A 12,333-nucleotide genomic window follows, 5' to 3' on the forward strand; every position below is an offset into this window, starting at 1 on the left:
TCTAGGCTCCCTCTGGTGCACCTGCCCCCACACTTTCCCTGGGGAGTTTGAGATCCATGGACACCCTCAACCCATCACTAGTTTAATTTCCCTTTGCTTTAATCCAAACAGGACAGGACCTCCTGTCACCCCGTGGTCTGCCCCATCCCCACTGCCTTGCACACTGTCCAGCCCCAAGTGCACAACCAATACCTCCTGACCAGGCCAAGGCTGGACACGGGATTCAAATCCAGGCCAGCCTCTTCGGCGCCTGTCATGGTCCATCACAACGACACACACATTGTAAGTGACAAGACACAAGGTCACTTTTTTTTTTTTTTAAAGATTTATTTATTTATTTATTTGACAGAGATCACAAGTAGGCAGAGAGGCAGGCAGAGAGAGGGAGAAGCAGGCTCCCCGCTGAGCAGAGAGCCCGATGCAGGACTCGATCCCAGGACCCTGAGACCATGACCCGAGCCGAAGGCAGCAGCCCAACCCACTGAGCCACCCAGGTGCCCACAAGGTCACTTTTTTGAGGGCAAAAATTGTTAGGAAGAGAAACTATGTGGTCGATGCGATTGTGTTCTCAATTCATCATTTTGCCTTTGAGAGAGAAATATGAAGTCCAGATGACTCCGTTGCCTTAGGCAACTTCCTTTTTCCGAGCACAGTGGAGCTCTGTCAAAAGACCACAGCCAGCAATAAACTCAAATTGGCCAATAAACCACCTTGAATGGCAGTAGAGGAAGTGAATTCAGGGACAGGTCCACTTGCAATTTGTCTTCCCACAAGTATCCAGGATGTGAGCTGGCTTTTCTAGACAGGCCTCCACCTGCCTCTTAGAGAAGGTTCTAGAAGTTCCAGGTAAAAATGCTGCTTTTGTTCCAGGAATCTGCTTTTGTCAAGTTAATCACTTTGTGAAAGTAACCCTTTGGGGTGAGGCAGGAGTTACAAGATCAGGTCCCAACCCCTTAGCATGGCAGTTGAGGTGCCCTGGGCCCTGCCCACCTCTCAGATAGGAGGCCTAACCCTCCCCAGCTGTTCCAGCCCTACGGGCTGCTGTCTGTTTCTGAGCACGATGTTCTCCCTCATATCTCCCACTGTATCTGCTGCAGTCTGCCTGAGAGGCAAGACTTCCCCGCCTGCCTCACCTGGAAAATTCCTTCTCTACTCCCCTTGTCAGTCTGTGTCTGCAATGAATCACAATCTCTGGAGGTAGGGCCCCCAGGGCATCTGTGATTTTAAAAAGCTCCCTGGGCAATCTGAGTGAGCCCCAGCTCTGGAAATGGTAGCGTAAACACACACACCCTTCCTACCACAGAAACCTTCACACTGGTCTCTGTTCCACAGTCCCAGGCATGGGAGTCTCATTCTGGAGGAGCAGGTGGCACAGAACAAAATGGGGGGGAACGTGAGGAGAAAAGACCAGAAGGATAGAAGGGAGGAAAAGGGATCTGTTTCACAGCAGTTTCTTGCTCTGGTTTGGAACACCCACAGAGAATGAGCTCACGGGAAAGTCTAAAAAGGACTTTGTGACACCTTAAGCGGAAGCAGAGATTCAGAGCCCTGGGGGACAAAGTGGGGCACAGAGCAAGTCCTTCTTCTACAGCTTTGGGAGCCTCAGGGGCACCTTCTGTGACAGTAACTTCAGTAGCTGAGATTTCTCCAAATAGCTTTGGGGCAGCAGAATGACTCAAGGAAGGCAGAAGAAGCCAGGAAGATGCAGGCAGATTAGTTACAGGGTCCGACGGCTGGAAGAACGCACCCTGTCTGGGCTCCTAGGCAGTGAATGCAAATGGCTAAGGCCCCAGCTGCTGGCTTTGAACTCTGTCCCCACATGTGCACCAAAGGCACACCTCCCGATGACAGAGTGGAGTGGGGAGATAAGACACCGGCTGCTCCTGGGGGAGCACAGCTCCTACACTGGCTGGGACTGTGGCTCAGGTACACTCTAAGTCAAACAGGTACTTGCACGCCTGTGTCCACAGTGGTCTTCTTCACAACAGCCGGAACATGGAAATGACCTGAGTGCCCATCATGGACGCATGGATAAACCAAACGTGGTATGTACACACAACGGGTTAGCATTCAGCCACAAAAAGGAATGAAGTTGTGATGTTTGCTACAAAACATATGAATCTTGGAAACATGCTGCTAAGTGCGACATGCCAGACACAGAGGGCAAACTTTGTACGGGAAAAGGCAAATTCATGGAGACTGAAAGTCAAATAAAGGTTACCACTAGAGAGGAGGGGGGAACAGGAGTCACTGTGTAACAGGCACGCCATGTACATTGGGGACATGAAAAAGGTTTGGATACAGATTGTGGTGATGACCTCACAACACTGTAAACGTGTTTGATGTCATTGGATGCCGCTTACGAATGGTCGAAATGAGTATTATATGTAGTTTATACCACAGTAAAAAATAACAAAAATGGGACCATATGATTTTAAAAGTTTTTTTTTTAGGGGGGATGGGGGATTGTTTTGGGGATTTTTGTTGGTTTTCCTTGCATTCAGGCATTCCCTGACAGCTCCGGCAGGCTTCCCCGGACTGCTTGGCCATCTGGGATGGGCCCCTTCCAATTCCCTTCCACGCAGGCCAGTCCCCTGGACCCATCTCCACGCACGTTCCACCTCATCCAGGCGTCGGCTTCTCAAAGGTCCAGGATTCACACCCAGGGCGAAAGAAGCTCATTCACCGGAGCCAAAGCGCCGGTGAGGCCCCCTCCCTGGGCACCCCCAGAGGAATCCCAGAACATAGGCAGCCGTAGAAGGCTCATGTACTTCCGAAAACTTTTATTGAATTTTGAATTCAATTTCCCAAAAGCACAGATACTTGAGACAATTTTGCGAGGACCCTGACTTTTTGCGTGGCTGTTTTTGGCTACAGTAAAAACACACTCACACACACCAGAGCGGCCGTGCTCGCTGTAAGGTCTCCGATGATGGACTGTTAGAAAAGGCACTGACGGGGGAGAGGGGTGGGGCCTGTCTTTCCTCAGGCCGCCAGTTCGGCCATGGCCCTGTCCAAGGGGTCCACAGACCAGTAGTTGTCATCCCAGCCGAGGAACCAGCCCACGAAGGACGGAGGCTCGAAGCCTTGCTTCACGACGGTGATGGGGGTCCGCCTGTCGCGATTGGCTGGGTCCGTCTCGATATAACGCTTAGCTGTAGAGAGACACGTGCAGGGAAAGGAAACCCCAGAAATCCTTAGTGCCCCCACAGGGAGAGGGGCTTCAGGGCAGGAGTTGCCTAACGTGGCTTCTGGTCTTCCTGTCCCTGCACTAGATGCCACCATCCCTTAAGGGCAATGACCCCACGTGGCTCCTCCACCACCGTGCCCGTGAGCCCCGGACACGGGGTGACAGTTCAACTTCCTGCTTCACGAAGTTTATATCATGTCTCAGTCTCGCTCTCCTCTTTGGAGAAATACTAATGAACCAGCTTAAGGGCCCCAACTCCCAAATCAGATGTGGTCAGCTAGCAGGGCTCTGGTCAGGAACTCCCCAGCCCCATGCGGGAAGCTGTTCCCACCGCACCACAGGACACAGACCCACAGGCACACTCAGTCCTCACCAGAGCTCAATGCTTCTGTCTTCTCCTCTTCTTGGGAATCCTTTCCAACCCAGACAAAGACCTAGAGAGAGGTGTGAGATGAGAGGGGGTGTGAGGGTCCCAACCACAGGGAGGGACCGGGGGCCGGACACAGGACACGGGCTGCCTCTAACAGAGTCCACAGAGCAGCACTGGGAGGCTTTGGAACCAGGTCTGCCAACTGACGGCCTACCGGCATGCTTTGCTGGCCACCGCCATCACATGCCGGTCGACAGTGTCTCTTCAGACAAGTTTAATTCCCAGCTTACATTAATGTCTGGGCTTCCCAGTTCTCTTGAAAACCTGGAGGATCTGGCAACCAGGGGGCTTCACCTCCGTATGGATGAAGCTGAGGGGCAGCAGTTCCAGGTTGCCTCAGGCTCCAGCAGCCCGTGCCCCCCTCCCATCCCAGCCCCTCCCTCACCAACACCAACACGGAGCAGGAGCCTCGGGCACGAGTCCGAGATCCCGCTCTACAAGTGCACGAATGGTCCCTCTATGGGCACCGATTTGCTCGGCAAGGGAGCGGCCAAACACATCTCTCCCAGCAAATACGCCTGAGCCTGCTCTGTGCCGTTTCTGTGTGTCTGAGCCGCACAGATTTGAGGCTTAGAAAAATACCAGGTTTGAGCTTGAGTACAAATTTTCTAATACAAACATTTTTATGCCCATCTAACATATTTTATTTTATTATTTTTTTTTAAGATTTTATTTATTTATTTGACAGAGAGAAATCACAAGTAGACGGAGAGGCAGGCAGAGAGAGAGAGAGGGAACAGGCTCCCCGCTGAGCAGAGAGCCCGATGCGGGACTCGATCCCAGGACCCCGAGGATCACGACCCGAGCCGAAGGCAGCGGCTTAACCCACTGAGCCACCCCAGCGCCCCACCCATCTAACATATTTTAAAGAGCACCTGTCATTGACACACGGACATTAGGCAACGAAACATGGGGCTTGACTTCTCTCACTCATCTACAAAGGCGTCCCCTGCTCAACCAGAAGCCCCTTCACGGCAGGGAGTGTGTCTGTTTTGCGCCCACATGGGCTTCCAGCATTGTTCCTGGAAGAAGGGCGCGCGCAGGAAAGAGGGACTCAGTGAATGAATGAGCAGAGGAGCGGACAGATTACGGAGCCAGTGGAGCCATCGCTCACCACAGCTGGGGGCTCAAGCTGTGAGCACTCCAGCCCTCGCCTTCTAACTGGGCCATCCAGGAAGCACAGGCAGAGGGGAGACACACCTTTAGGGCCGCCTCCTAGAACTTGGATAGCTCTGATGGGAAGGGTTACTCACTGCCATCTCCCATGAGCATGTAAGCCCCACGGGGCAGGGGAATGCCTGCTTTATGTACTGCTGTATCCCCAGCACCTAGAGTAGTGTCGGGCATGAAGCAGGGCTCAGTTAACACCGGCTGACCGAATGAACGGCACCGTCCCCTGCCAGTCTCACCCAACAGTCTTCCCTAGGAGAAGCAGCAGAGAGCTCAGAGCTCTCTAGAACAGGAGATGCACTCCGAAACTTCGGGGTGTCACTCTGTGGACAGCTGATGCCTGCGTCTGATATGCTAACTTCAAACTTCTTGATCAATAGATTTAAAGTAAGCGTTCACACTCCCCTACGGCCTGGGAGACGATGCTGGTCGTCTGACTTGCATTTATAGGGTGCCCTGGAGTTTGTAGATCTTATCTACACCTCATTTTATTGAATTAAGCAGAGTAGGTACCATCACTCCCATTCTGCAGAGGCAGAAATGGAGGCCCAGAAGGGGGAAGGGTGTTTCCACCCGGCAAACTGATCGTCAAGCTGGAAGTGTAGCGCCTCCCACCCCCCCAGCCCAGACAGCCTACACCTTCTGTCCTTCACCCACCTGGTCCCAGGTGTCCAGGAGCATGACGTCATCTGTGGCCAGGTCTTCCTGCATGAGCTCGCCAGGAACCTCTTCGATCTGGGAAGGAACAGAAGGATGTCAGGGACCGCGCACCAGGCCCTGGCATTCCCTCCGCTGGCTCGGCGCACTCGGTCTGCGCTCAGGAGGGAGATCTCCAGCCTAGAGGGGATCCTCCCTCCCTGCTGTGCCCTCAAGGGCTGTCCCACCCCAACCCCGCTGCTGGCGCCACACTCCTGGGAAGCCTGACTCCCGACAGGGAAGCAGAGGCAGAGACCCCTGCGGGGGCTCACCACAAAACGGCCGATCTTGTTGGAGCAGGCAAAGAGACGAGGAGGGTGGGCGTCCATCTTCTTGTCCTTCAGTCTCGGGGACGTGCGGTAGGCGGCCTTCCCACCCAGGGCCTCCCAGAAGCTGTCTGTGAGGGGAGGCCGCGGCAGTTGGCCTTCCGGACACCACCTCCCCCCAGTGCCGCTCATCAGACCCCGCGGTAGAAACCCTGCCCTAGAACGACCCACTGGTCTCAACCCTCCTCCACCCTAAACTCCCAGGGGGCCAGAGAGGGATGGGGCCTGAGGGAACCTGAAGGTGATGAAACAGAGACCGGAGAGCCGACCTGGCCCTACGCACACAGCCAGGACTACCTCTGGCTTCCAAATGACGCCAGCACTGCAGGCTGGGGATAATTATCTTTGCTCAACAGCGGGGTGACAGAGGCTCAGAGAAGGTAAGCAACTCGCCCAGCATCACACAGCGACTAAGTGGTAAAGCCAAGGTACAAATCCTATCTGACTCTATCCACCCCCCACCAACCCCGTTCTTTCCACTACACCTGCTCTGTCCACATTTGGCTACTGAAGTTCATTAAAATTAATTATCATTAAACATTAAGTTCCTCATTCTCATTGATTCCCAGCAGCCACATTTCAAGCGCTCAGTAGCCAATGTGACAAGCGGCCACCATATTGGCCCGGGAAGGGGTGAACATGTCCAGCCTCTCAGAAAGTCCCACTGGGCAGTAACAGTTATAGACGGAGCTGCCCCTCCCCATTTCTACTGAGCATCAGGCGGGAAGGAATGGGCTCAGAGCAAGAGAAGAGAGACTGAGGGCCGGCATAAAGATGTTCCCACCTATGTTCTGGAAACAGAGCAGATTTCTGGTAATTCTGTCCTCGGAGATTCTGAGGATTAGAAGAGACTGCTGTCCTCCTCCCGCCATGAGCTTCTACTCCTGCCTGTCTTTCAAGGCTTCCTAGCAAGTGACCACCTCCTCCAGCAGCCTTCCTTGAATGCCCCAGCCCCCACGGAGCTCTCCTTTCTCTTAGCTCCTAAAGGCCTCCCTCTCACTGACCATAGCCCTCATTTGAATTCAACCTGCTTTTCTTGGACACACCTTCGGGGGCAGGCACTAGAAGAGGCGAGGATCTCGAGGGCCCCCCAGGCAGAAAGAAGGGAGGGAACCTAAGAGCTACAGTCCCCAGAGAACACCAGACCCCTCCACCCCCGACTCCTACCTGGCTCACTGCCTTCTGCCACCTGCACAGGTTGGGCCCGCAGTACCCTGAGCAGCTCCCGGGCCCCCGTCTTCTCCGCCTCGCTGGCTCCTGCACCCACCCACAGGTAGGCGGCCGACGGCGTTTTCAGGACAAAGGCATCGTTGGAGTTCAGCGCACCAGCCTTAGGAATAATCTGGGAAGGCAGCACTCAATTAATCAGAAACCAGACAGAAAGCCCTCAGCCCGCCCCTTACTATCCAGGAGACCCTGCAGCAGGACCAGCTCTTAGCTGGAGACCTGGAAGAGCACCCCCATCACAGCTGAGGGCACAGAGTTTCGACAGTGGGGGGTTTCATTGATTCCCATGATTCACTAATGTGCTGTGGCTCAACATAGTCATTCTAGAATTCTGGGTTGCATTAACAGAAGTTGAGTGCCCAGAACAAAGGAGGGGATAGTCCCATTCTCCTCTAGGTTTCTCTGACCATCCTACAGGATTATGTTCAGGTCTGCACCTTCCATCATAAAAGGGATGGTAGCCATGTGGCATGAAATCAGGAAGTGTCCCCATGGGGAAGAATGGACTACCTCTTAGGCCGTAAGATTCCCATTATGCAAGAAGCCCCAGGCATCCTTGAGACAAGAGGAAGTCTAAGACATACAATTCTGCTTCCCAGGCCAGGGAAGTTACAAAAAAGCTGCCTCTTAACCCCTGACCCCAAAGCCCCTGCCCCCAACCAGCCCCGTGCTCAGACATCTACTCATCAAGCATGGGAGGTTTCAAGCAGGCCAATCCCTCCTGGGGTCCAGGGCCTGGGCCTCACCTCAACGGCTCTGGTGGCTCCAGAGCTGCTGGCCCGGACCTGGAAGAGGCGGGTACTGGCAGGGGCCGTCTGACCGCCCTCGCGGGATGTGCCGCCCTTGTAGATGATCATAGGTTTCCCACCAAACAGGCTCATGAGGTGGGCGGGCTCCTTGCCTTGGACCACACGGCTCTGGCAGGACAACAAGACAGCAAGTCAGGAAGGAGAGCAGGGGCATCCGTGCTTCTGTGTGGCAGCAAGCTCACGCCCCGACCCCAGCAGTGTGGCCTAGGCGCTTCCTCCAGACCAGGCCAGCACGCTGGTGTCTGCACGCCCAGCACACAGGAGCTGGGCGGGAACAAGGGGGGTTCCCGGAAAGCTGGAGACAGCACCACTGCCTCATGGCCTCCAGGCACTGCCTTGGCTGCTCTCCCCTCCCATGAGGACCTGCCTTACTGACCCTGAGTCCAGTCCAAGAATGAGAGAACCCATGTTTGCAAATATTCCCTTAAATAGAAACCCCTGGGTTGTTCGTGGACATTTTTTCAGAATGGTGACGTCAGCCCAGGGCATGAAAGATGGCAGAGTGGTAAGAATAGAGCTTTCTAGATATGGAGAGACCCCTCTTGCCCAGCCAGAGGAACCTCCTAAACCCATAAGTCCCTTCACATCACATTTACCATGGAACAGTATCCTCTTCTGCTCAGGATTAAGGTCAATCCTCACCATGGCTTCTGGGTGGTCTGGTCCCTCTGAGCACCTCTTGAGACTTCTCTCGTGGCATTCTGTCCCTTGTTCTACTGCTCAATGTCCCCACCCACCTCAGGGCCTTTGCATATACTCTTCCCTCTGCCTATAATGTGCCTGCCCAATTCCTACTTACTTCTTAGGTCCCAGCAGAAAAGGACCTTCCTAAGGAGGTCCTTGTCTAATCCACTTAGATCCTATCTGGGATCTGTATGTCCTTATACTTTACACGTATGTAACAGGGGACTATTATGGGCCAGGCATGGCTCTAAATGTTCTACTGATATTAACTCTTCATCCACATGGCAATGCTGGGCAGAGAGAGGATACTTTGAGACTACACAGGCACAGAGAGGCTAAGTGACTTGTCCATGGTCACCCAGAGGTGAGACAGGATTCAACCTACAGGAGGCTGGCTCCATGTCTGCCCCCTGCCTGCACCACCATGCTGCCTCTCCAGCTCCTCTCTCCGTGTTGCAGTCTGTGATCACACATTTATTTGCCTGAGTGTCTGCTGAACACCTGTCACCCCCCCCAGACTGCAAATCGCATTGGCACAGGGGCGCCCCCGGCTGCGGATGGTGTCGGGCACCCCACTGCATGAATGTGTGTGGGACCAGTGGATGGAGAGCCCGATAGAGGAGGGACCCAATGGACGAGGTGCAGGGTGGGGCCCAGTGGGGCATCAGGCTAGTCTCACCTGCACAGGGGATCCTCCAAGCTCCTCATCCAGCTGGGCGGTCAGGATGGCAGACGCAGCGACCTCATCCTGCGTGGACTGGGCACCTTGCCTGGAAGAGGAAGCTATGCTCAGCACCAAGGTTCGCACAGAACCCAAGAGTGTCTTCTTGGCCCTGGGCCAAACCCACAAGTCTGCAGATTATAGGTAGTGAAACTGACAGGGAAGGGGATTCTCTCAAGAGCTGCCAGTGTCAGGAACCAAACCCACATGCCACATCCCCAGCTCAGCCTCTGGCCTTCTTCTGAGATCTGAGCAAAACCAACGGTCTCCCTTATCCTAAATGTGTCCTGCAGACCGGCCCGTGGGCTCATCTCAGGCTGGGCAGCCACAAGGGAAGGTGCCCTGAGATGCCAAGGTGAAGAAAGGTGGCCAGGACATTTCTTAGGGGAGAGAAGCAGGTCAGAAGAGCAAGCAGGGCACGAGCCCTTTGCAGGAAAAGACATCAGTACTTAGCCTCCCGTGAACCTGCTCAGAGCAGTCTGCACAGATGTCCACCAAAGGACTTGGCAGGGGCTTGGCCTATACTGTCCAAACTCATAACTAACAGTGTTATCTGTAGAAGCAAACAAAATCTGACAAATCAAGGTGCTGATGTAGCTGCTGTTTTTTTTAAAAAAAAATGCCGCCTTCTAAATTATGTACATGTATGGATTACCTACTCAAAAAAAAATTATTTGAAGCTGCTTTTAAAAGTCTGACTTTGTCACATAGAGAGGCATTCTACAAAATAACCAACTGGCACTCTTTCCAAGTACCAAGGCCTTGAGAAAAAAGACTGAGGAGCTTTCATAGATTAGGACATGGGGATTCGTCTCTAAGGAGGCATGATGACTAAGGACCATGTGGGATCCTGGGTTAGATCCTAGGCCAGAAAGAAGACATGAGTGGGGTGACTGGTGAAATCCAAGTGAGGTCTACAGATTGGTAAATAGTATTGCACGCAATCTTGACTTCCTGGTTTTGATCACTGTACTGTGGTTAGGGAGGGAGATGCATAATGGCTACATGGAAATTGTACCACTTTTGCACCTTTTCAGGAAGCCTCAAGTTATTTCAAAACAAAAAATTTAAAGAGGAAGACATTCAACCATCATCATAAAGTTTTGAGATGGTACAGCAAGAGAAACACATGCTAAAAATATACTAAGATGCTGTCTTATCTACAGTAAGGTTGACAAAGATCCAAAAGTTTGACAACACAGTCCACCCGCGAGGCTGTGGGGAAACAGACACTCACTTGTGCCGCTGGGAACGTAAAATGCTACAAAGTCCATCTATGGAAACTGGGCACCATCTATCAAAATGACAAGTGCATTTAGTCTCTGACCCAGCAATCTCGCTTCTGGGAACTTACCCTACAGACATTTCTCTACACATTCAAAATGATATTTGTTTAAAGGTCACTAATCATAGCAATGCTTGTAATAGCAAAAGACTGGAATCAATCCAAGTATGCACTAGCAGGGAATCTGTCAAACAAGTGACAGTGTAGCGATACAACATAATATTATGCAGCTGTAAAAGGGGAAAAAAAAAAAAAAGACCAAGGAAGTACCCTAGGTACTGACATGGGTCGATCTCCAGGAAGTACGAAGTGAAAAAAACCAAAGTGCAAGACAATATACACAGGGTGCTGTCCTTTGAAGGACAGGGAAGAGAGGGAGCTAGCAATATAGTCCAGTTGCAGGAAGAATTACCGGGAGCATATAAAACAAAATGAATGAAAGCTGTTACACATGGAGGGGCGGGGACTGGAGAATCGGGTGAAGGGGATGGGGTGGGAACACAATTTCTCAGATACCTTTTTATTTTGTCTCGATTTTTGAATGACGTGAATGCACTGCCCATTTGAATGGAATTCAAATAATTTTTAATTAGAAGACACGTGGGAGGAGAATGGCCCTAGGCATAGCACTTGGCGTGGAATTGTGGGAGGAGCTTCTGTTTGCTTCTCCCTGTTCACTGCACCTCCTACAAGGGTCATGTGCTATTTTTGGAAGCATGGTTTAAATGCTGTTTCAAGAAATAAGACAAGTGGTGTCACCCTGTAGATAGGAGGGCCCCCCGCCCCACAGTGTGGTCATTCCACCGCAGGCCTGTCAGCCCCATGACATGCTCGGGGCCCAGGTGGAGCCCCCCGCCCCCACCACATGACCCCACAGCCTCACCAGTTGTAGATGATCTGTCCCTGACGGTTGCCGTGACGGTAGTTGTACAGAATGATGTAACTGTCCCCGCCATAGAACTGCCCATACGTGGAGGGGTCCACGGGCACTTTGTTGGAGCCTTCGATTCTCCAGATCTGCCAAGACAAGGCTGGGCTCAGATGCGGTAGAGTCCCCCCACCCCCCAACTCAGGCCAGCGGGGGAACCGCAGTGCGGTGGGTCGGGGTTATACAACAGGACAAGCTTTTTATACGTGGCTGCACTGGGGCTCAGGCTGAACCCCAAGAATTTGCCCCCATCACAGAGCCACTAGGATTCAAACCCGGGATCCTTACATGATGCCCCCACCCCACCCCTTAGGTCCCCCTCGGAGGGGTCAGCACAGCACAGGGAACTGCACAGTGGTACTGAGAACGTGCTTTCGGGGAGGGTAACACAGTGAGTGCCCACCTCCACGTGTCCTGAGATCAAGTGAGTTTACTCAAGGCAGTCTTGCACAGCACCTGGCACAGGGTGGCATCCACTTAGCGGGAAGCTACTCTAATTTTAGAATTATGATTGAGGTGATTACTAATGATAGGGTTATCTGTAACGTTCTTGAGTCATCTGGATTTTACAGATCACCTCCAGAAGCAGAGGCATCCCTAGGTGACCTCTGAATGACCCTGCTGGCAGGTCTCTTCCCAGAGCACCGGTGAGCTTTCCCCAAGCGGTCATGAGGTCCTGCAGCGCCACCTGGTGGTATCACAGAGACACTGCGCCCTCCAAGACCAAGATTCTCTGGACCTTGAAAATTCTGGGTTGAGGGAGTGGGATTAAACCTCATTTTTACAGGTGAGAAGAGTGAGGCTCAGAGAGGGCGCCCAGCCAGGCTGCCAGAGCTCTTTCCACCGGCGCTACCCGGAACATTTTGC

The 12,333-nt window shown here is 52.9% G+C and overlaps 1 protein-coding gene across 3 annotated transcripts in view; it reads right to left on the reverse strand.

Moving 5' to 3' along the window:
* Positions 1 to 2,768: 2,768 nt before the first annotated feature.
* Positions 2,769 to 12,333, reverse strand: part of GSN (gelsolin) — a 54,198-nt gene continuing 44,633 nt past the window's right edge. For all 3 annotated transcript variants that reach the window (XM_059410900.1, XM_059410897.1, XM_059410898.1), the window contains 8 exons: positions 11,422 to 11,555; positions 9,212 to 9,302; positions 7,786 to 7,956; positions 6,980 to 7,154; positions 5,759 to 5,883; positions 5,448 to 5,525; positions 3,564 to 3,624; positions 2,769 to 3,155 (listed from right to left, as the gene is read on the reverse strand). In XM_059410900.1, the coding sequence (XP_059266883.1) occupies positions 2,986 to 3,155; positions 3,564 to 3,624; positions 5,448 to 5,525; positions 5,759 to 5,883; positions 6,980 to 7,154; positions 7,786 to 7,956; positions 9,212 to 9,302; positions 11,422 to 11,555 (1,005 nt within the window). In that variant the 3' untranslated portion in view covers positions 2,769 to 2,985. The remainder of the gene's footprint in view (positions 3,156 to 3,563; positions 3,625 to 5,447; positions 5,526 to 5,758; positions 5,884 to 6,979; positions 7,155 to 7,785; positions 7,957 to 9,211; positions 9,303 to 11,421; positions 11,556 to 12,333) is intronic.

This window comes from Mustela nigripes, chromosome 9 (genome assembly GCF_022355385.1).
Source record: "Mustela nigripes isolate SB6536 chromosome 9, MUSNIG.SB6536, whole genome shotgun sequence".
Lineage (NCBI taxonomy): Eukaryota > Metazoa > Chordata > Mammalia > Carnivora > Mustelidae > Mustela > Mustela nigripes.